A 24145-nucleotide genomic window follows, 5' to 3' on the forward strand; every position below is an offset into this window, starting at 1 on the left:
TGTTCAAATTTAAAACCAGGATGGCAAAAACAGAATAAATGTCATCGAAAGGAAAAATGTAACATTTTTCTTGTCAAACAGGCGCCTGTTTGTGTGCTGCTACATTTTTGTACTTCCTATTCCACTGAAGAGACACTTTTAATATATTTGCTTCAGAGACCTCCTGGCATCAAAGCGCTCAGGCATAATGCTGAGCAAGCCTCTTTCCCTTCACCTGGAAGAATCTAAAAATCAAACATTCAAAACAAATGTCACACACACAGGATCACAAACTTTAGATAACGCATCATCAAGCCAACTGCAAAGTGATCAGTGACTACGGGTTTGGAAAACACTCCAACAACAAAGTAACGTTTGCATCTCAGGAGAAAAAAAAACGAATTAAATCTTTATAGTGCAAGGTTATAGGGTAAATATATATATATTAATATAGTGCTTTACATAATGTCCTCTAAGTAAAGTGCAATTGTATCTGTAGAAGAGTTGTGCAAGCATGTTTAATGTCTGACGGACCAACCTGCCCATGCACAAATGAGCCCTTTATCAGATCATCTACATGAAACAGTTATGTAACTTTTTCCCTTCTACTAAAAAAAACACAAAAAAAACCGGGCTGAATACATCGTTGCTGTGACAGCCATGATGCTACATAATTACACGCTATAGGCAAATTATGTAGACTGTAATATTTGCGTAATCCTGCTCAAATGAACAGAAAAGCTCAAAGGATTCGAACCACGAGCCTTGCATTCCTACTAATGAATAGGGCTATTTTGAAGTCGAGGCATGATTAGCGGATCAATGTTTCAAAAGCTGTGCTAAATGCGTACGTAGTAAAATTGAATCAAAATCCTATGGATCCCTTTCAGGTATGGCCGTTTCGACATGTTAAACTAATGGCCTGCTTAAGTCTGTTTTCACGATCAGGTGGAATTAAGCTTTGGAGAAATCCCACTGAGAACCAGCTCAAGCGGAAACGCAACCCGTTCAGACAAATCCAACATGCTCACAGGTTCTGGTCACACCAACTCAGCACGACAAACACGCAATCGTGCACATCTGTCCGTGTTTTTTTAAGAAAAGCCCGATTAAAGAAAAAACAAAGAATGAGTGATTGAGCTTTGAAATATTCAAACTGAAAGACATTTTTCCGCTCTCCTCCCCCAATTCTTCTTCAGCTTGGGTGATTGTTTGATCCAAGTTATGTGGAACTGGGGGGGGGGGGGGGGGTATCAATCAGTTGGTCTCATAGGTGGAAAGAAGGGCAGCATCCACGGGCTCCATGCAGGAGGGGCAAGTAAAGGACCTCATCAGCCAGTCGTCTATACAGTCCATGTGGTAGATGTGCATACACGGCAGGAATCTGATGGGGTCCCCGTAAACAAAGTCCAGCATACAAATCACGCATCTGAAAGGAGAATTTGAAGACCATCATGTTGCAAGTTTGCAAACTGTGCAGAAATTCTACTAAAGTTTTCTGTGTGAAACTAAACCAAACAACACAGATTTGAAACGATTCAGTCAGAATTTTCTATGAAGTATTTTAAAACACTGCTCCATCAGATATACAAAAAATATTTAGACTTTATGGTTAATTAAGTCAATTAATATAATTCTTTCTCCCTTAAGCCATAAAATAACTTTAGTCATTTAAAAACCGAGTATCTGTTAAAAACTTGTTTTCATCAACAGAATTTACTAAACTACAAAAGATTTTCTACCCGATATCTTAGATATAATCCATATGAACTGTAGATGCATATTGTCACTGCCACAATGACATTTTCACACAGCAGGTGCGCTTTGACCAGTGTAACATTCATGCATTAATCGGTTTGCTTACTCTCTTATTTTCTTCTCAGAGCCGTCTTGCCCTCCATCATAAACCCCCTTAGGGAGGTGCTGGATGAGGCCGATGCGCTGAGCTATGCGGATCTGCTCCTCCTCTGTGAGCTGGGTCGCCAGACGAGCTTGACTGGGCGTAGGGTGGTATGTAGGCATGTGCGCCTGCTCCTACAAGGAAACAAAACAACTTCTGAGTAACTCTGTCAACAGAATCCAGTCTAAATCCATCCACTACCAGGAAATAACATCTTCAGCTGTGACGACGTCTTTACGTTGAAACAGGAAATATACGTTTAAGCACAACGAAAAATGGCAGGTCTGAAGAGTCTATTGCACACAAACTTTTCTATTGAAAATTGTCACGACTCTTAATTGTTTCACCTGGTAAGGTGGAGGGGGCTCCAGGTCCGGATCCACTCCGTCACCGAAACTCGCCCGGTCGGACTGGGAATCGTGCAGCAGAGAAATATCATCCGAGGTGTGAGACTTCAGACAGTTGCCCATTGTCTTCACCTCCAGTCTCGTCCTGACCGATGTAGCAAAGCAGACCAAAACTGCAGCTAAAGTTGCTCTCGTTTGCTAAATTTAGTCAACCGACCGTCCCTACTTAACTTTGTCACTAAAATACGGAACTGACACCGTTCGTTTAAAATCGGAAAGACATCATAAATGCTCACGAGTGTCTACACTAACTTTGCGTCATGGTCTCGCGGCCCTCCACCTAAAAAATAAAACAAAGAACTCCCCTTGCTAACATCTGTTAGCACCCTGGCTAACTACTTTGTTTTGATAAACAGTTGGGCGACTTCTTCGATATATAAAACACGTTCATTTGAAAGGTTCAAATTTTATACAAGCTATGTGCGTAAACTGTCTGTCAGAAATTTAAAGTGAACTGTCTGGCTGAAAAATCCTACAAACACTTGAGAACTTGAACTTCGTGAGTAACAAACAATTTGCCTCCTAGCTAGCTCCTCCTTCTTCTTCGCGTGCTCGGTACTGGGATTTATTTACAGGCATGGCGGCACGACAGCACCACCTACTGGCAAGAAGTGGAACAGTCGATTTGAGGGTTCATCTATCTATCTATCTATCTATCTATCTATCTATCTATCTATCTATCTATCTATCTATCTATCTATCTATCTATCTATCTATCTATCTATCTATCTATCTATCTATCTATCTATCTATCTATCTATCTAATAGCATTGATTTATTTTTGATGTTTTTTTTTAATGAATTGTGTTCTTGTATGATGTGTTTCTTATGAAGGACCCCAGGAAGAGGAACTGTCTGCTAAGCACAGATTATGGGGATCCTATTAACAATAAAGAACCAGTCATTCATGTGTTGCTGTATTTTTTTTTTTTTTTTACAGAATAACAAAATACTCACGAAAATGACAATTTGAGGACACCTTTATTTGTATGTACAATTATTTTACACATGGAAATCCACAAAGTAGTTGCATTCCTGAAATTTTTGATACAAATGTTCATGTTTTTGGTTAAGTGAAGTTCACAGATTTGGCCTACATCAGGCAAGTAAAACAAACAAAACTTATTTCTATTTATATAAGGGCCTCTTTGCCCTTTCATCTCATAAGCTAATTTAGTTTTTTCAAGCCAAAATGTTACAAACAGCATATTTTCTCTGTACATTATTAGCAAATCATACTGAAAAGATGATTTTGAAGCAAAACGTGTCATAGCAGGCTTGTAGTTTCTCTACAGTCATAATCCACAATAGTTCATAGAATATTTATGAATATTAAACAAAAAAATTTATTTTGGATAAACTAAAATAAGATATTGTAATTCAGAAAATTAAAGGATGTTTTTAAACTGGACTGAGTCTTTTAATTTGATGGTTTAAAGGTTACCGGTTTATTTTCAAAGGTCTGAGATTCGGTGAAAAAAATGTTTGTGCTGGGTGAAAACACAAGTTAGCATCTTTATTTTGTTAATATAGCTAAATCCATATCTCACAACCTTTTATGTCAATATCAAAAGGAAAAATGATCAATCTGTTCCCCAACTGTTCATTCACACTGTAGAAAAATCCAGCATTATAAAGTATTGACATTGTCTGGTAAAAGTTCAGATTTCCTTGTCATAATGGCTTGTTGTCTTGATTGAGTTTGAATGATTGGTGAGATAATTTCCAGTCTATTTACAAAAGCAATTCATTTCTAAGAAAATGTAGTTACATAATCACACACCTCACAGATTTTAAAGCAGTGTGACTCATTTGAAAACATCGTCCAAAATCAAAACACAGATGGTATTATGTAGTCTATTCATTTGATTTATTATTTTTACTGCATCCGGCAACTAGTGGAGAATTATCATCACAGTTTAAAATCAAGTTTGAGTCAGGAAATAGATTGTATTGATTGTCAGAGTTCTGTGTTCATCTACAGTTTCAGGAACTGTTGGTCTTCATTGCTTTGTATTTTTATTAACCACCTGGAGAGGTCAGAGCCTTAAAGATGAAAAAAACAAAAAGAAAAGTCAAATCAAGCTTTAATCTGGACACGGTTGCAGATTGGCCCTTGTCTAAAAGGTCTCCTGTCTCGTGTCCTGTCCCTAACATCTGTCGTCCTCCTCTGTGTCACTGAGAGGGTCGCAGCCCGCAGCAGAGGCCGTCTGCACCAGACGCTTCCTAAAGTGTCCATTGGGGACCTGCCAGCCGGACCGCCAGCGTGGTCGGGCCGTGCCGATCGTGTTTGAGCGTCCCAAACTGCAGGCTACCGCAGCTTCAAAGGTTAATGTCTCCATAGGACCTGTGGGGTCTGGGCTGTGGTCGTCCTCCTGCGAGGTCAGGAAAGGCTCAGAGGGGTAGCGTCGCGGCGGGGACGAGTGATGGCCGGGCTCTCTCCGCCTCTCTGCTGCATGGCCCCCCGTGGGCTTACCTCGCCTCATGCTCTCCGGGCTGCCTTGCTCATCCTCATCTTCTCCCACGGAGGTGTGTGTGCGGCACACAAGTGGGGAGTAGGAGATGTGAGGGCGGGAGCTGGTTGGGGTCTGGGACATTGGTCGCTGGCCACTGGGCGTACTGGACTCTGACGTGGAAGGAACTGGACTGTCGGAACTGTTCCCCTGAAAGAAAGAATTCCCTCATCAGATCGGTTTCATACGGAGCCCGTGTCCTGACATTAAGATAAAAAAATATATCTTGTTCCCACAGATTAATATCTTGTTCCCACAGGTTATTATGTCGTTCGCACGAAATACTATTCCGTTCCCACAAGATACTATTGCGTTCCCTCAAAATACTATTCCGTTCCCTCGAAAGGATTAACTCGTGCGAACGCAATAATTATGTCGTTCGAACGCAATAATTAATCCGTTCGAACGCAATAATTATTCACGTCATAAGTCATTCACGCGGATATGCTCTTTGTACGCCGGCAAAAGCCGCTTTCAGCGGTAACTTCCGTGTCTCTGTGACCCATATTCGTTCAAAAATGGAACATGAAAAACAAAAATGATCACTTTATTACCGTCTCAATAAATATAAGAAAAATATCAAAAGATTTATGATAACTAGGCTGCTTTGTCAAACGATAGCTCCTGCTAGGCTAGCTCCGCCGCAGAGCTCTCTGTCTGATCATGTATGCCGGCATTTGGGCAACTGGCTGGTCTGTTGTCAGACAGCTGATATTGTAGTTTAGGGTCGAATAGGAATAATATTATTCAGGACTTGTCTTTTATTAACTTTAGCAGTTAGTAGCTTTACATTCGAAGGCTATTAGGCTACATGCTAACTGACTAGCCGATCATTTCCTGTTATTAATTTACGTCATAGATTTTCAGCAGATACCTTCACATTTCTGTCTGTGTGTGTCTCATTACATTGCATTGAAGACACGGAGAATGTTTAGAGAACAGATTTATTTATTTTAAAAAGCACAGAAGCATCCATCGTATTCACGTTCATTCACATGATGATGATCTGGTGCGCCCTCAGTCATCTTGCTGCAAAAGCCGCTTCCTGCCGCTACTTCCGTGTCTCTGTGAGCATTCAATAGGGGTAAAAATAAAAGCAAGAATGGTCGATCTGTTATTTTCTCGATGAAAATCTGAAAAATATCATATTAAGCTGGATGCTTCGCCTAAAGCACTTACCTTTAGCTTGTAGCATAACAACAATAGCAGTACGTCCCGTTTCCCAGCGTGCTTTGCTACCAATCACTGGCCAATCATTGGTCTTGTTGTTAGACCTTGGTCACAGGGACACGGAAGTAGCGGCAGGAAGCGGCTTTTGCAGCAAGATGACTGAGGGCGTACCAGATCATCATCATGTGAATGAACGTGAATACGATGGATGCTTTTGTGCTTTTTGAAATAAATAAATCTGTTCTCTAAACATCCTCCGTGTCTTCAATGCAATGTAATGAGACACACACAGACAGAAATGTGAAGGTATCTGCTGTAAATCTATGACGTAAATTAATAACAGGAAATGATCGGCTAGTCAGTTAGCATGTAGCCTAATAGCCTTCGAATGTAAAGATACTGACTGCTAAAGTTAATAAAAGACAAGTCCTGAATATTATTATTCCTATTCGACCCTAAACTACAATATCAGCTGTCTGACAACAGACCAGCCAGTTGCCCAAATGCCGGCATACATCAAAGAGCTCTGCGGCGGAGCTAGTGGTAGACTAGCAGGAGCTATCGTATGACAAAGCAGCCTAGTTATCATAAATCTTTTGATATTTTTCTTATATTCATTGAGACGGTAATAAAGTGATCATTTTTGTTTTTCATGTTCCATTTTTGAACGAATATGGCCACAGAGACACGGAAGTTACCGCTGAAAGCGGCTTTTGCCGGCGTACAAAGAGCATATCCGCGTGAATGACTTATGACGTGAATAATTATTGCGTTCGAACGGATTAATTATTGCGTTCGAACGACATAATTATTGCGTTCGCACGAGTTAATCATTTCGAGGGAACGGAATAGTATTTTGAGGGAACGCAATAGTATCTTGTGGGAACGGAATAGTATTTCGTGTGAACGACATAATAACCTGTGGGAACAAGATATTAATCTGTGGGAACAAGATATATTTTTATATCTTAATGTCAGGACACGGGCTCCGTAGTTTCATAAACCACAGTCACAATCCACCTTTTCTGATAATTTAAACATGATTGGCAATTTAGTTGGAGTTCCTGTTGTCGCGTCGCACGTCACCCAAAGCTTTGACATCATACTTGAGTTTCAGGCTTCCAGATTTGTGAGGTAAATGCTATTCAGATGCTACTGACCTGTTTATCCTGGAAGTTCGTCCTCCCTGGGCTGAAGGATTGAGAAGGCTGCAAGCTTCTCTCCTCTGAGTTACAGCGAGACGCGTCTGGAGACAGGAGGTGGCAGCGCTCCTTGGAACGGCCGCGCTCAGACCGGGAAACTAGGGGGCAAAAAATTAATCCAGTTTAACATCTCAGATCTTTATCCCTCATCACTATGAAAAAAAACCACACGTGGTAACTCCACACTAGCAAAATGTCAAAATCAATAGAAGCTGGCCACCTTTAATGGTGGCCACCTTTAATGAAGCCTATTTAATCAGTTCCTTCTTACTTAATTTACTTTATTAAATAACTAGTTAAAATGTGAAATAGACTCATCTGAGCTTGTAATGACTACATTTTAGGAACTGCTAGTGATTTTTAAAAATCCTCTTTTAATAGAGAGAAAGATTTATTTCTGTCAGGGCAAACAACAGGACTAACCAGCTGCCTTGTAGCTTTTATGCCGAGGCCGGTAGAGTCTTTCCGGACTTTTTTCCTCCTGCCAGAGTCCATTTAAGCGTTCATCTGCAACGGTGGACACTGAACGCTTCATGGAGCTGCTTGTAGCCTCGGCCTGTTTTATGTTTGAAAACACACAAACATAAAAGCATAGGATATATAACATAATACCATGTTATTTCTAGGTGTTTTAAAGAAAAAACAAGAACATTTCCATGCTTATAGCGATGCAAAAGTGCAGGGAATCACAAAAAATCGTGCCACTATTTTGGTGATGAAAGAGGTGGACGTGACAAGTAGATTCTCCAGAACTCAAACCATGGTATTCTTATTCCCTGAACCTTGGTCGGGTTTCGAGATAGCATTCACAAAAACTGAACCGTTCAAATGATCCTCCAAGCAACTGTGTGCATTCAGGAAAAAAAGCCCATGCAGTGACTGGCGTCTGCAAGATCCATCTCAGAGGCCAGGTCACGGAGGATTTGTACCTGCAACTCTACAGCCAGGCGGGGCATGGAAGAGGCCCGCACACACAGACCCTTCCCAAGGGGAAGCTCTATCCCCCACTTGCACTCTCCCACCTAATGAGTACAGAAACAAAAGAGCAGGGCAAGGATAGACAGAGCACCGAACAGGCTAATCCCTGCCTCGCTGTCTGCAGGTCCAGCTCAGGCAAGAGGGGGGCACAGGCATCACTGAGGGCCGTCCATCATAACCACTTCAATCGCATCCATACAGAAGCCATTCCAGCAATTAACAGACAATTTCATAACCAGCAACAGGGAAACTGACTTGAAGGAGCAGAACAGTGAGGGAAGAAAAACAGGAGCAGATTTCATCCACAGCAGATGCAACTTTTGTCAAGATGCAGATTTTTTTTGTCATTCTGGAGGTGCATTGAGTCATGCATGAACAAGAGTCAGCCGCAAACAGAATCCAGTCTTCTGTCAAAAGGGGCCCGATGCAGTTGGCGTCACACTAACACACTTAAAGGTTTGATCAATGTGGTTCCATTTTTTGGCAGGCATTCTGTACCAGAAAAACCAGACAGCAACAACACAGCAGCACAGCGAGGATTTGATTTTCAGTCTCCACAGGACTAAAAGACAGCAGCACAGACGGCAGTGTTGCAGTGCTCTGCAAGGCACTGCAGAAACAGAATCAATCAAAACATATTTATGACATGCCTGTGGGGTTAAAGGCTAAAACAGAAGTTGTTAAAAGCAATTTGATATCCAACACAGTTAAATTTGACCTAAATCATGCCGTATTTAGCTTTTTAATGTTTTTGAAGCTGTACAGTGGAGGAAATAAGTATTTGATTGCTAATTTATAGGTTTGCCCACCTAACAGGAAATTGACAGTCTGTTGTTCCAATGGTATGCTCATTTGAACAGTGAGATACTAAAATGCCACTTTAAAGCATTTTATTATTTATTATTCATTAGGAAAAATAGTTGTTGGATTCCTCTTGCCAGAAAGAGTTAGCACTTTGTGGCAACAATCCTTAATAGTAGCACAGAGGTTTCTTATAGTTTACGAACAGGTTTCTGGAAATATCAGGAGGAATTCTGTTCCACCCTTCTTAGCAAATGATTTCTAAAGCATTCAGATTTGGTGGCTGTTGCTAAGCAACTTTGAGCTTCAGCTCTCTCCAGGTTTTTTCTGTAGGATTGAGGTCCAGAGATTGGTTGGACCACTCCATGATTTTGATATGCTGTTTTTTTTTCTGCCAATTGCTTGGCTGTGGGTTTTGGGTCATAATCCTGTTGGAAGACCCATCCCACAACCAATTTTAAGCCTCCTGGTGAAGAGAAGAAGGTCCTCACTCAGGATTCACTCAGGATCCTTTCTGTGTGGAAAAACTCCCCAACACATAATGTGTCCACCTCCATGCTTGACAGTGGGGATGGTCTTCTTGGGAGGGTCATAGGGTTATGGTTAGTTTCTCCCTAAATCCTGAAGGTGTTCAACTTTGTGCGGGCCTTCACATCTACCTGAAGTTAAGTCATCATTGCAAGATGTTGAACCAAAGTGTTAAGGTTTTCCTAGTGACTGTGGCTTCAGCTGCTTTGAGATCATCAACTAACTCCTGCCGTGTTATTTTAGGCCGGTTTCGCACTGTTCTCATGATCAAGGACACCCCACCAGACCTAAAGGTGGATTGATGGTCATGTTCTTGTATTTTGACCCAGTTGCACCTTAACCTCCAGCTTCTGGCTGATGGTTTTGTTGGTCTTGTGCAGGTCTGCAATCTTCTTGCATTCATCCACTGAAAGCTCTTTAGTCTTTCTCATGTTGGAGAGTTTAGAGTCTGATTGATGGACTGATTCTGTGAACAGGTGTCTTTATACAGGTGATTAGTTCAAACAGGTGTCTTCAACTCAGGTGACTGGTTGATTAGGAGAGTCTAACTGGTCTGTCTGACCAAGAACTCTTACTGGTTACAAGGGGGTCAAATACTTATTTCTCCCGATGAAATGCAAGGGATTTTCTTTGTGATTTTCTATCTCTCACTGTTCAAATGACTCTACCATTAAAATGAAAGACTGACTTTTTTTTTAAGTGGGCCAACCTACAAAATCAACAAGGGATCAAATACTTCAAGTAAAAATCCCAAATGTGACATGAATGATTTGAATCATGTTTGACATCCTGTCTCACCTGCTGGTTAGCATCAGCGTCTGAGCTGATGGGCTGCAGGAACAGCTCCTGAGGTGAAATGGGGCTCAGAGCTACAAAACCACCTCTCGTCCTGTGAGGAGGGGGGATGAGAAAAGCATTCAGCAAACACAAGCAAAGGCTGAGTGTACAGAAACAAATCTGCACACATTTGCAGACTCACAAGGCCGAGCCAGCACTGTGGGCCATCAGTGGCAGCGGCTGGGTGTTGGACAGAACGTCCTCTGGGAGCGTGGAGGCGTCCAGACGCTTAAACATCAAATTACTCTTCTGAAACAAGTTTCAACAACACACAAGACTGATTTATTTGCAAAAAAAGGACTGCATTCCCTAAAAAAAGCTATTTTTGTATCTGAGCTGACCTGAGCTTCCAGCTGTTGCCTGAGTTTCTTGGCTTTGTTCTGTTTGAAGTAATCCATTATCATCATTGAAGCATAGATCTTCCCCACCGTCATGTCAGTATCTATGAGACACGCTACATTAAGCCTCTGCTTTTTTATTTTTTTTACAGCAGCACACTGACTACTGCAGCCTTAGCCAGACCTTTGTTAATAGGTACCAATAGACCTAAGGTCTTCTGGGGCAGATACGGCCAAATGATGCTGATCTCTTTCTGCAGCTCCATATCCAAGGCAATGCGGTCCTCACCACCTGAAACAAGCACCCACAATCACAATGTGAACACTAAATGTGTCTTGATAGGAAAAATGTATTAATCTACTGGAAAAATTGAAAGTATGCGCGCGTGACCTCGAGCTATTTTGATGTCCAGAGCCGTGCGGATGAGCGACATCAGAGTGGAGGTGAAGTGAACGCTCATGTCCTCGTCCACAGGCATGTTCATCAACACCAGCCGCTGAAAGAAATAAGCAGGAGAACTCGAGGAGGGGAAAATGACGACAAATTTCTAAATGACCTCCAAAAGAATAAAAACAGTGCTTGTCCTAATTTCAGGTAAAAAAAAAAGGAAGTCTGGGAAGCTTCTGCTTAAACATTACAGTATGATTCGCAGCATTACGCTCGTTTTACACTCTTTAGTTTCTCATATTTAACGGTTGATCAATTAGTCGGTAATATTTAAAGGGAACATTTGTTTTTCCCACCAAAACAGATTGTTTGAGAAAAATATTAATAAACAATCTCCTCAATCCTCTTTGCTCCTCAACAAGCAGGTTTATGAACAAAAACATGAACAATATTTGAACATAATGAAACCAAAATATTCAGTTTTTAAGGTTTATAATTTATATTTTGCAAAAACAAACTAAAGTAAAGTGATTTATTTTCTGGAAAATTAACTTTTTACAGGATAGGGGCCTTTTAGAGCATTTTTTTTAAACATTTTTCTACAATGATTTATCTTTAAACAGCTTTTTTTGTGGCATTGCCTAATACCTGTCATTTTAGTACCACCCCAGCTTCTTTTTTAAACAAACATGTTTTCATTAGCTTACATAACGATTCCACAATAAAACCCCAAACTGTCCAAAAAAAGTAAATCATGAGAAATTTAGAAATTTTTGATCCAAAAATAATCAAGATCAAACAGTTTTTATGTTTCATAACCACAGTAAAATTCTGAAAGACAAAATTAAAACGGATAAATCCACAAACAAAGCAAAGACAAAGTCAAAACTATGAGAAAAATACCTAGAAACCAGACGAAGCTCCTCTAAACACAATGTCTCAAGGGTTTATTCCGATGAGTATCACAATTATGTGTCCTAACTTTAATTATGTTTGTTAAAACCTTAATAACTTTTTGGAACCTATACCTTACATTATAAAAACAAAAAAACGGTTCTAATGGGGGCGTCGGCACTATTCCTACGACATCATTGTAAACAGTACACATCATTGGCGGACAGATGAGTCCAGACTACAAAGGGTTAAGTCAGACCCTCTGGTTTCCAGAAAAAGGGATGATGTTTTCTTATTACCTTGTAGGCTATCTTAGCTGGACACTTTTTACCCAGACCCAGAGGAGGTGACATGTGCGTCAGCATCTCATACATGGCCGTGTAGTGAATGCGCCCACTGCAGACCAGGAGACACGTGGGTACAGAGAGCAGACAGTTGAAGTGTTATTTCAGAAAAAAAGATTTTAGTTTAGTAGATTTTAGGATTTAATATGATTTATTTTAACAAACACCAGATTTTTATTTTTTTTTTGGACAGAAACTGAGAAACTTTCCTTGCTCATTGGCTGCCATCTGCTGGACAAAGACAGTACCAGTTATATCAGAAAAAAATAGAAATCACAAAACACCCTAAAGCTCACCAGGCCAGTCTGTCATACTCCCCCCAGATTCGGACAAACTCATCTAGGTGATGGGGGCCCAGGATCGATGAGTCCCGAGTCAGGTACTCAAAATTATCCATAATCACAGCCACAAAGAGGTTCAGCATCTTGAAAAAACAAAACAAGCACAATTAGATTCATAGAGATAAAAAACTGTCGCCTAACTCGTTTATTCTGTTTTTTGTACCAGGAACGAGCTGAAGAAGATGAAGGAGACGAAGTAACAGTAAGCAAAGTCAGTCCCACAGCCGCCCTCGTGGTCTGGAGACATGGTGAGCGGAGCGATGGAGGGATCTGGTTCACACTCCTGTCCAGAGAGACAGGAGAGCATGATCTCCTGCCAGGACTCCCCGGTTGCACTCCTGGAGAGGAAGTACACAAGAAACACACCAGCTTACATCAAACTTCACACGAATACACATTTAACAAAAGTTTGGTTGTGGTCTGATGAGACTTACCTGAACAAAAGCATTAGTGCGCTGAAAAAGGTTTTGAAATTGTTGTGCTGATTAATGTGGCTCTCATCATTCAACTTGATGTTTCCGAACACCTGCAGAAAACCAACGGATTAGCTGAGGATGAAAAGTTTTTAGCTTCACATATAAAAACTGCTGACCCATCACATTAATGAAAAAAAGAGCGGTCCAGACAAAATGTGCTAGCCAGAGACGCTTAAAAAACACCAATTTGTTTCTGCAAATGTCTCCTGTGTGGAAATGTATCCCACCATTGTAGGTAGTGTGTAGATCAGAGCTCTTAAATCACTATCCATTTTAAAACCCAAGTTTAAAACAAACTCTTTAACATGTGGAGCCAAGCGGCCCAAATCCACTTTAGAGAGGTCACAGGAGCCACTTGAACCCAACACCATCACTTCTGTTTTTTGGTCATTAAAACTCAAAAAGCCAAAGGCCATCCAGTCTTTGGTGCTATGTTGACAAGAAAGGAGTGGTGTTATAGAGGAGCTTTTCATGTTAATGAGAACATATAGCTGACTATTATCAGCATAACAATGAAAGGACACTCCATGTTTTCTCATTCCTTCATCCAGTGGAAGGAGGTTTAAAAAAGAAAAAGTCCTACAATTGAGCCCTGAGGAACTCCGCAAGACAGAGGAGCTGTGGCAGATGTCAATCCTGTTCTGTCTGCCAGATATGACCTGAACCAGTCAATAGCAGTACCACAGATCCCAACCACATCACTCAGTCTGGACAGTAAAATGTTACTGTCTATCAAACGCAGCAGATAAATCCAGTAGGACGAAGATCACATGGTCTCCGCATCCATTGCTCGCAGGATGTCATCAAAAAATGTCAACAGAGCAGTTCCTGTATTTTAAAGGCTTTTAAAGCTCTGGCAGATGCATCATGACAAAACCTTTCATAAAGCAATGGATTTTATTAAAACCAGGTCAACTACTGGATTTACTTTAACAAAGTTAAATTCTGAAACTAAATTCCTATTCAAACCACCTCAGAATTAAGTTCTTGTAGTTTTGTGTTTTTTTCCAGCACGTTCTTGAACATATACTGGAAATGGTATGGAAACTTTTTTTTTTTTTAAATATTTCTATTTAGGTACACAATTACAAAAAAAGCACTTAGTGTCACACATGCCATATTTGGACAAAACAAAAAAAAAAAACGTAAACTAAGTTTGGGTATTTTACTTTTTGCTTACAATAAACACAAACTACCATGATATTGATGGAGCTCATATAATTTTAACAGTGGTTTTTTAAAATATTTAAAAAAATATTTGCTGTATTATGGTAAGCCTAAGAGAAAAACAACAAAAAAGTATTTATGCCAACACATATCTTTATTTGTGTTGTAATTTAAAATGTGTACCTGCATTCCAATGATGGCGTATATGAAGAAAAGCATGGCGATTAGCAGGCAGACATAAGGAAGAGCCTGTCAGAGAAAAGACAGCAAAGAACAGATTAAAGCTGCTCTTTGAAAAATGTGCTCATCTTTCAAACTGCTGGGAAAGAATAAAGTGGTTGTAGAAATGTCACACCTTGAAGGATTGCACGAAGGTCCACAGGAGAATACGGATGGTGTAGCCCTGCCTCAGCAGCTTGATCAACCGAGCTGCTCTGAAAAGCTTCAGGAAACTCATATTGATGGTATTCACCGACTGGGAGAGACAAGCGTGTGGTTACAGGGAGGGTGACACAGACAGAAGAGAGAGTGGCAGCCAGGATGTAGACCACAGATGGCAAAATTTAACACAACATGACTTAAGCTGTGTCTGCAAAGAGGGACAGTAGTAAAATTTGGAAAGAAAAAAAAGGACCTGCCCGTGTCCACTATATGGTGAATGACAATTTTACCTGCAAATCCACCACTATTTCCGTGATGCTTCCAAGAACGGTAATAAAATCAAAAATATTCCACGTGTCTCGAAAATAATTCTGTGGGAAAAACAGAGCAATTCAGATCAGCGGTCGGAAAAAAATGAAACACAGGTGCTTTTAGGGCCTTAATTTTTCAGGATCCTTACCACAAAACCGAACGCCATGATCTTGAGGATGCACTCCATGGAGAAGAGCACAGTGAACGCTGTATTTAGGTGTTTCAGCACAGTGTCATAAGCTGTTGGCGCCGAGTGATACTGAAGAAAAGACGGAGCAAAAGGTCAGTCAGACCAGGATGCTTTCAAAAGTTTTCGTCAGACAATCCATCCATTTTTTCCACTCATCTGGAGCTGAGTTGGGGGGCAGCAGTCTAAGCAAAGATGCCCAGACTTCCCTCTACCCGCCCACTTCCTCCAGCTCCTTTGGGGGGACCCGAAGGCAGACCCAGGCCAGCTGAGAGACATACTCTCTCCAATGTGTCCTAAGTTCTCCCTGGGGTCTCCACCCAGTGGGACATGCTCAGAACACCTCCTCAGGGAGGCGTCCAGGAGGCATCCGGAGCAGATGCCTGAGTCACCTCAACTGGCAGCTCTACTCCAGGCTCTCTGGGTGACGGAGCGTTTCACCCTATCTGTAAGAGAGCATTCAGCCACCCAGCAGAGGAAGCTCGTTTGGGCACTTCTACTTGGGACCTTGTTCTTTCGCTTATGACCATAGTTGAGTATTAGGACAAAGATTGTCCCAGAAATTTCAGAGCTTTGCTCTCTGGTTCAGCTCTCTCTCCACCACAATGCACCGGCACAGCAATTGCATAACAGCAGACGCCGCTCTAGTCCGTCTGTCCATCTCATGCTCTGATCTTCCCTCACTCCTGAACAAGACCCCAAGATACTTAAACTGCCCCACTTGGGGCAGGAACACTCCACCCACAGAAGTAGTATTATTGCATTTTACTTCACGCCAAAAATCAAATTTTTGTTGTAGCCAGTTGTACCGTAAAGCTTTACCTTCATCATCAGAACAACAGTGTTGAGGGCAATCATGACCAGGACTGTGTACTCAAAAGAAGGCGACGCCACAAAATGCCACAACCTGTACTGGAAGGTTTGTCGGTTCTGTGGCATGTATCGGGTCATGGGCTTTGCGCTGATGGCGAAGTCAATGCAGGCCCTCTGAAAGGACGAGAGTTCAAATATGTAACCATCAAAGCATCAGGTGATCTTTAACCACAGCATGAGCTTCAGCTCGTTTCCACACCTCGTTTTTCTCCAGGCTACACTCCTGTATCATTTTGTCTCCCTGTTCTTGGAAGGTGATGATGATGAGAGCCACGAAGATGTTGACGAAGAAGAAAGGGAAGACCACAAAGTAAACCACGTAGAAAACAGACATCTCCATTCTGTTCCCGCGACTCGGCCCCAAGTTCTCCTCTGTGACATCCGTGGAATGCTGAAGGACCCTGAATCGGAAAAAATCACAAGTTGATTAAATCCTTAAATGCTTCTAAACTATTTATTTTATGCTTTGGTTTAGCTTTGCAATATTGTGTTATTTTAGCATGACTTTTTCCTCATTTGTTCCCGTTGTGGTGCCTATTGAGCTCACAGGAAGTCTAACTCTGACAAATCTATGTTTCCTTGTGTATTTTTTCAGTTGTGGATTCAGATTTTGATGTTTCTGCTTCTCTCATTTCCCTTTTCCCCTCACAAAAGGCTATTTAAGCCATGAGGAGCGTTAGATGGTCGCAGGTGCTCCCAGCCTTTGCTGCCCCCTTTTTGACCCGCCCTCATCGGCTGACGGCTGCCAGATGCCTCTCGCTTTCTCCCCCTGTTACCCTGGTCTGAGCTTCACACGACAAAAAAAAATAAAAATAATTAGCGGCTTTACTGTAAGTTTTATTTCCATCGTAACCATTTTATTTTTTGGTCGCATGGAGGTAACAAACAAGTCTATGATATTTTTAGAAAAATTATAAAAGGAAATTACTGGATTTCTTGGCAAATTTTTCAAAACATTCTGGTAAAAATTATAATTAACAACAGGGAAACGCCACTTTTGCAGCTTGTGAAGCTAACACAGTTAAAAATCTACAAACTTCATTAGCAAAATCTTTTCCCTAATAGATTCCAATGAAGCTAGAGGAGCCACAACAAACCCTAGGTCCTGTGGCCGTGCCGACACTTTGATGAGTGCAAAATTTTTGTTTAAAGGCATACTAAGAAAGAAGAATAGCAAAAACAATCTGGTTCTTGCAGTCCAGGACTGTGGCGGGTCATAATAAGACATTTTATGGGTTCATCCATCAGTTTGGTCTTTCTGGAGTCTTTAAGAAGCGTTATAAATATGTTTAGAAAATCAAAAATGTTAAACTGAGCTCACTGAGGCCATCCTTCTCCGGTCGACACAGTAAACAGCGTGAGTAAGGCCCAGCAGACGTTGTCATAGTGAAATTCGTGTCTCTTCCACTCTCTCCTCTTGACCTCCTTCTTGTCTCTGCTGTAGTCGATGTAGAAACCTCTGTGGAGAATAAAGCAGGCGGAAGGTCAGCGCTTCCCTTAGATCACAGATCGAAGCTGTAGCTGTAAAGAACTCCAAAGTACAACCCTGAAGCACTGGCTTTACAGAGGTACCACTTAATCATAGAAACCATATACAAATGTGAAAAATAAATAAATTAGATTGAAGGAAATTAGGGACAGGGAGCAGAATTGTGGTTTGAGCCGGGAACAGATGTGGAAGTGGGAGATGATCCAAAGAGCTGAGCTGCTGGTTAGAAAAGTCCGGTCAGAGCTGAATTTCTAGCCCAGATCTGAAAACGTAAAACAGCTGAGAAACTAGTGACCTTGCGGCACATCATGCAATTGCTTTACTTTGATAAGGTACGCCAAAAATATTTGAAAAATGTATTGATGACTAATCCAGGACATAATGCTAAAGATTTTACTCATTCAAGTTGTCAGTTCAGCAGTGACACGTTTGAGGGACAATGTGTGGAAGTCTGTATGCGGCGCTCATCTATCCGAGCACAAATGTGTGCGAGTGCTTCAGATTTGTGCGTACCGACATTCCTTCTCTGAGTTCACGGAGCTGTCGGTGCAAAAGAAGAACTTCCCCTTGAAGAGCTGCACTGCGATGACAGCAAAGATGAACATGAAGAGCTGATACACAATGAGGATGTTGAACACATTCTTTAGAGACGTGACCACACAGTCAAAAACCGCCTTTAAGAGAGAGAGAGAGACATGGAAGTCTGTCAGTCGTTTGCACTCAAAAAGACATAAAAACCATCTGTGCTTTCACTTTTCCACCTTGAGTTTTGGAAGTCTTTTGATGGTTTTGAGAGGCCGCAGGACTCTTAGAACTCTGAGGGACTTTATCGTCTTGATGTCTCTGCCTTTGTTGTTCCTGTTAATTGTAAAGTGGACAGAACTCAGAAAAGACGAGGCGAAAATGTTATTCAAGTTGTTGACAACAAAGAGAAACAAAGTGAGATAAAAATGTCAACAAAGTGTTAATGGAATCACATAATGAGGTGCAAATCTTAACCTTGAGAGTGGTGAATGAAATGAACAGATCGTTTCTTTATTACTATTTTTCAAACCTAAAATTAGATTTGTGTGTGCTGATCTTTCTGCCAGATCACACCTGAATGCCTGATCTCAGTTTCCGTTTTCTAGTTTTAAAACCTCAAGCCTCATCTGTGTACTTATAATTTATCTCTTAGACTTTTAGTGTACATAGTTGGAAAGAAACAGTCACAACAAGCCTGTTTTGTCTAGAAGAAAATAGAGTGTGAAAAATAATCCATGAGTGTGACACTGCTTTGTGACTCACAAAGCTCCTATATTAAATTCTTCTATTGAAGACCCAATCTGTGCTTTTTGGTGTTTTTAACATGTTCGAGGGGCATTTTTCTGACGATGGAGGACATGAATAAAGAAAATAAACTTTGAAAATGCATTTTCTAAGAATTTTTTTATTCAAATCGTTGTGAATCAGGACCACAAGCAAAATAGGGCATTGGAAAAATAGAATATTTGTTGCATAAAGAATACGCGGGGTGGACCACAAGCTTCCTGCTCCGCTCTGTTCTGATGAATCATCTTGTGCACAATTAGATCCATGCACGTCTTCGTTTCCCTCGTCTGAACTCAAAACTGTATGGCTGGATAGCTTCAATGCTGCAACTCAGAGACAAAATTTCCAATGAACTCCTGCCGCTCTGCTAAACTACTTCCTAAAAAGCAACATGTTTTTTTTAATTATGGCCAAAAACCGCATAGTCATAATTGAAAGACCACTGGAAATGCTTTTAAAAGGAGCTCAACAGATGATCGCAGTGGGTCTTTCAGATAAAACATGCATGCAAACGCAGGATTAAAGATATGTAGGCTAACAATTAAAATCAGTAGCAGAAACTCTACAGGAAAGAAAAACAAAAACAAAACTCCTCAAAGAGGAAACACATTTGATGTAAAACTGAAGTCCATTTGTAATTTAAGCTAACACTTTTTTTGTTTTGCAGTAATGCTGGGTAACACAAGTGCATAAAAACCTACAGTATCTTACTGTCAGACCCAAACATATTCTCAGTGTACGATAAGAGTTGTTAATCACTGTTTTTGCTGAACTTTATTTCAGATTTCCCCTGACACCAGCCAAACTCATGTCAGTGATGTATCCATGCAAATGAAAAACCTGTTGAGTACAGGACAAAACCAATGAAGGACAAGAAAAGAAAGCATGAAGGAAGATTTTGAGCGTTTACATTCAGTTTGACAGATTTGGTTTTTTTACCCCATCACATTCCTGGGAGCCCCAAAAGAGAGAAATTCCACAGGAACAACAGAGAAAATATTGAGACATAAAAAGTGTTACACTGTGCAACACAGAAAAGTATATACAACAGAGAAATTTACATACAACAAAGTGCACAAGAAGATTACTAGTGCTACAAGCCTGCAAAGACAACATCAGCTTTTGCATCAGTTATGAAACCTCCTCTTTCACAGAAACTTTCCATCTTTTCCTGTTGGTTTGGGAAGGGATGGAAACAACAGCGCTGGCTGTTGGAAAGCCTTTTGCTGCAGTGAGTCAACCATTACTCATGAGCATACTGCACTGTGTACTGACTCACGTTAGAGCAAAGGCGATCAGAGCTCCCACCACTACGATGAAGTCCAGGAGGTTCCACATGTCTCGGAAATAGGAGCCGTCGTGCAGAATGAGACCCTGGTCTATCATCTGCAAACGGCAGCGCATGGACATGCAAAGGATGCAGCCAAAATATGTAAACATTTCAGCAGCTTAACAGTTTAAAGCTATTAGAAGTATATATTCATAAGTCATACTACTTATCTTTTATATTTACATTCTGTTTTTAACCATTTACAATGTTGGTACTTCTAATTCTCACTTATGTTTACATTGTGTGTTTGTGTTTAATTTTACTTTGTTTTCAGGGAGACACATTTACCACCTGGCCAGGTACAACACATGAAAAAATGCCTTTTGTCTAATTGGTGTGTTTGCAGAGATGCTTTTTAGTGTGAAATGTCCCTGTCAAATAAACCAATAAATAACAAAAAAACGCAAGGAAAATATGTCTCCAACACCTACCTTTATGATCATTTCAAAGGTAAACACTCCAGTGAAGACGTAGTCAAAGTATCGCAACACCTGCATGGGATAAAAACTATTAAATTAGCTAATTTTGGTTATAAACCTGAAATTTACCTTAGTAAAAAAAATGAAGACACTCCTGGATCAGTTTTGCGAATCTGTGCGGGACATATTTTTGTTTCTGTGCTTTAGATCACTTTTCCTTCATTACGCTTAATTTTTCTTTCCCCGATGCATTACTACTGCCTTCCTCTCTGCATGGCCCTGACACGCTCCATGACACTGCGAAAAGGGAAAAAGTTGTGAAAAACAAACTGCACTGCTATTTCCCAGTTAGAGCCCATTGATTCTCACCTTGCATGTGCATGAAAGCAAACGTGCTACTACACATTTGCTTTGTCAACTAGAGACCAAACCATGAAGGAACTAGGCTAAGACACTTAAATTATGGATAAATGTTATTTTCTAGTGGGTTTTAAACACCCACTGTGATGAAAAGCATGTTTTTGGTGTTTTTTACATGTTCTTGTGGCATTTTCTCTGATGATGGAGGATATATATAGAAAATTAAGCTCAAATTTGGATTTCTGAGTATTTCTTTATTCAAATCGTTTTAAATCAGGAGCAGATTAAAAAATGCTATTTGTAAAAGACATGGAAAACATGCTGGGTGGGCTTAAGCTCCCTGTTCCGAGCTTTCAGCAACAGGGAGGGAAAGCGGGACGGGGTTGCTCTGCGCCCAAGGTTCCACCCACAACTTACACAGCGAATTTCTAATTAACACTGTTTTCCTTCTGCTTTGGTGTTTCTCGTGTGCATGACAGGTTCGTGACGTAAGGTGGCGAATGGACTTCTGGTTTTGTGAATGAAAAGCAAAATAAAGCAGCAGTTCTCTACACTCAAACGTGTCTCTGAGCTCCTTATTTTACACAAATACCTCCACTTTACCGACACCGAACCCCCTAAATCCAGCTACACTAATAATAATTTGACTTTGAGTGGCCAAAAAGTTCAGAATGTCTTTGTTTCTGACACCTATCCCAAATAAAACTTCACCAAACGCTCCACATCGTTCATCTTCAAGGAAGGCAAAAATAAACATTCAACTTTGGTGTTTTTTCTCGTTAATTTGTGACTTTTTCCTCATAAACATACGTGTTTTAAATTTGTTAATTTACAACTTTGAAAGTATTAATGACTTTAAAGTCATAAAGTCATTTTATGATTTTAAAACACTTACATTTACAAGAAACAAAAGTAATACATTTAGCCTATGACTTTTAAAGTCATAAATATACGACTTTATTCTCGTAAATTTACAACTTTAATGTGGTAATAAAAAAAAAATATTTGTACACTGGCCCTAAAACTCTGTCATAAAAAAAACAACAGAAAAATATCTAATATTTAATTTAAAATGTGCAATAATTTTCAATAGTTTTTTTGTGACCGTTTATATCTTCTTTTGATTTTTACTTTTTTAGTGTAGTTTTTGTTTTAACCCCACATAGTGACCAACCTTTGTCCATTTGGATTCCATTTGGATAAATAAATTCTACCCTATTCTATATCTTCTTCTGTGTGTTTAATTTGACATTTCATGACTTAAAAAATTCATTTCAGTTGGAAACCACCTTGTTTCTGTTTGAATTGGTGCAGACAGGATCTTCAGCTGCCAGCGCGATGCTGCTGGCCACAATCACGAGGAGGATGGTCATCTCGAAATACCGCAGATTGACCACATAGTGACAAATCCTTCTGATTCTGTAGAGCAACAAAGAGTAAAATATTTACTGCGCCTGCAAAAAAACACGGGACAACGAAACACAAGTGATTTTGTGGAGTTACTGTTGCATCTTACGGGTTGGAAGCCTTGAAAATGAACATGCTGTCTGGGACCACAGGTTTTGGAGGGAGCGGAGGTTCCTCCTCCTCCGTCTCCTCATCTCTATCTTTCTGCTCAGAATGATACGCCTCCAGTTCTTTACTGTTCACTAAAAACCAAGCAGAGAGGAAACACATTTAATCAATGTATACAGAAAGCTGTGATAAAGAACGCAGCAAGAAAAGACAGCTGGCTGCTGAAACAGCTATGTGACACAGAGGCTCCACATCCCAACGCAGAGTTTAAAGCAGTGTCACTGCAGCGAGTGGGCGGTCATGGTGTTACCTGTCACGGGTGTGAGCTCCAGAAGGGGCTGTGCAGACATTTCAATTGCCACGCTGCCCTCCTGCTTGAACTTGTCACGTTTGATGGAGAGCTGGCGTTTCTCTGACTCAAGGGCGCTCCCTGTAGACTCTGTGGCCTCCACAGCAGTCTCTAAGGGGGTTTTTTCACTCAGGGCATTGTGGGAATCCGAGTGGTCGCCCTCCCCCTGTTCGGACCAAGTACAATCCTGCAGCTTCTCACATTGAGGGGGATCAGGAAACTCACTTGTTGGAGGAACAGAGCTGTCGGGGAAAGATAAATCACTATAGTTATTGCATCTGTACAAGAAATCGCTTTAACTATAATTTGCTATTACCTGAAAATGTAAAAAATAAATCAACGCATAAGTAAATATCCAAATGTTTTTGTGGATTTTTGGTCAAGACCAGGAATATTTAAAAAAAAAATCATATTTGCTCTTTCTTGTTTTTCAAGAAAGTAAAGCCTGAATTTGGAGAAAAAGTCTGAACTTCAAGTTGAATTGTAAGAGAAAATCTTTAAATTGACCAGAAGTGCAATAGATCATTTTATTTAACATAAAAAATTCACAAGGTGGAACTCACTAAAACTCATTTTTAGACAAATTGTAAAGGTAATAATCAAGCATATGTAAGTCAAATGCAATGTAACATATTAGGCCCAATTCTGTTTTTTGTTGTTGTTTTTTAAACTTATGATTGTTTTTATTTATGTATTTATTTATTTATTTATTTATTTATTTATTTATTTATTTATTTATTTATTTATTTATTTATGCATGTTCACCAACAGGCAGAAACCCATTAATACCAGAATTTTAATATAAAATATACCAAATAAATATAATAAAACAGCAAATATAATACAATAATATAAAATAAAATAAAACAGAGATATGCATTATTTCTCATTTTCACAAAATTTTCTTCTATTTGTGCTTCCATTTACATTTTCCGTTGGAGTAAGAGGTTCTCTGTTTTGGTTTTCTCCTCCTATCTATGTCTGCAAGTTTATATTTGTTTCCTTCTGTAAATTAAACCCAGATTTCTTTAATTTCTGGAGTCTTTGTGAGAATTTAGAGTCACTGGGCATTAACCGGTAATTTTATTCTTATGTTACGTCCTTTCTCAGTCCCCCAGACTTGGGTGTAACACGCAGTGACAGACTGGTCAGCTGCTGAGTCAAGACTTGACAGCTAATTTTGTGTACAACAGGATTTGGAAACACATGTTCACATAAAGATTATCTTTATTTGCAAAGACAATAAACTGGTCTATTTTTGATACAAAAGAATATTGAACGTTTAAAAAAACAAAAAAAAAACATAATAAACTTCAGCAGAATCTGTTGGTTGGGTTTATTGGGTTAAACCTGGTT

General features: G+C 40.1%; 2 protein-coding genes across 5 annotated transcripts in view; both read right to left on the reverse strand.

The window, feature by feature from the left end:
* Nucleotides 1-64: 64 nt before the first annotated feature.
* Nucleotides 65-2850, reverse strand: LOC101172280 (RING finger protein 11). Its single transcript, XM_004079387.3, has 3 exons — nt 2227-2850; nt 1844-2013; nt 65-1408 (listed from the first exon to the last, which is right to left on the reverse strand). Exons 1-3 carry the CDS (start codon nt 2347-2349, stop codon nt 1237-1239), a joined length of 465 nt encoding a protein of 154 aa, XP_004079435.1. The 5' UTR covers nt 2350-2850; the 3' UTR covers nt 65-1236.
* A 398-nt stretch (nt 2851-3248) lies between these two features.
* Nucleotides 3249-24145, reverse strand: part of LOC101173258 (voltage-dependent R-type calcium channel subunit alpha-1E) — a 67947-nt gene continuing 47050 nt past the window's right edge. For 2 of the 4 annotated variants that reach the window (XM_020711142.2, XM_023964958.1), the window contains 28 exons: nt 22751-23031; nt 22442-22574; nt 22215-22344; nt 20578-20637; nt 20096-20202; nt 19756-19767; nt 18267-18363; nt 18019-18179; nt 17338-17475; nt 16216-16417; nt 15966-16130; nt 15105-15215; nt 14935-15015; nt 14619-14738; nt 14447-14512; nt 13055-13146; nt 12784-12958; nt 12576-12703; nt 12235-12331; nt 11045-11150; nt 10838-10945; nt 10657-10757; nt 10458-10564; nt 10277-10367; nt 8101-8193; nt 7595-7727; nt 7130-7269; nt 3249-4949 (listed from right to left, as the gene is read on the reverse strand). In XM_020711142.2, coding sequence (XP_020566801.1) covers nt 4437-4949; nt 7130-7269; nt 7595-7727; nt 8101-8193; nt 10277-10367; nt 10458-10564; nt 10657-10757; nt 10838-10945; nt 11045-11150; nt 12235-12331; nt 12576-12703; nt 12784-12958; nt 13055-13146; nt 14447-14512; nt 14619-14738; nt 14935-15015; nt 15105-15215; nt 15966-16130; nt 16216-16417; nt 17338-17475; nt 18019-18179; nt 18267-18363; nt 19756-19767; nt 20096-20202; nt 20578-20637; nt 22215-22344; nt 22442-22574; nt 22751-23031 — 3748 coding nt within the window. In that variant the 3' untranslated portion in view covers nt 3249-4436. The remainder of the gene's footprint in view (nt 4950-7129; nt 7270-7594; nt 7728-8100; nt 8194-10276; nt 10368-10457; nt 10565-10656; nt 10758-10837; nt 10946-11044; nt 11151-12234; nt 12332-12575; nt 12704-12783; nt 12959-13054; nt 13147-14446; nt 14513-14618; nt 14739-14934; nt 15016-15104; nt 15216-15965; nt 16131-16215; nt 16418-17337; nt 17476-18018; nt 18180-18266; nt 18364-19755; nt 19768-20095; nt 20203-20577; nt 20638-22214; nt 22345-22441; nt 22575-22750; nt 23032-24145) is intronic. The other 2 variants (XM_020711144.2, XM_020711145.2) reach the window with 2 other exon arrangements.

Source organism: Oryzias latipes, chromosome 17, assembly GCF_002234675.1.
Source record: "Oryzias latipes chromosome 17, ASM223467v1".
Lineage (NCBI taxonomy): Eukaryota > Metazoa > Chordata > Actinopteri > Beloniformes > Adrianichthyidae > Oryzias > Oryzias latipes.

Bases quoted from the DNA above. Each gene is read 5' to 3' on its own strand.
- LOC101172280 (XM_004079387.3), bottom strand. From the start codon at position 2,349: ATGGGCAACTGTCTGAAGTCTCACACCTCGGATGATATTTCTCTGCTG. The intron at 2,014-2,226 runs GTGAAACAATTA...GTTTCCTTGTAG, and splicing joins AGCCCCCTCCACCTTACCAG to GAGCAGGCGCACATGCCTAC. The intron at 1,409-1,843 runs GTAAGCAAACCG...TTCTCCTTTCAG, and splicing joins TCTGAGAAGAAAATAAGAGA to ATGCGTGATTTGTATGCTGG.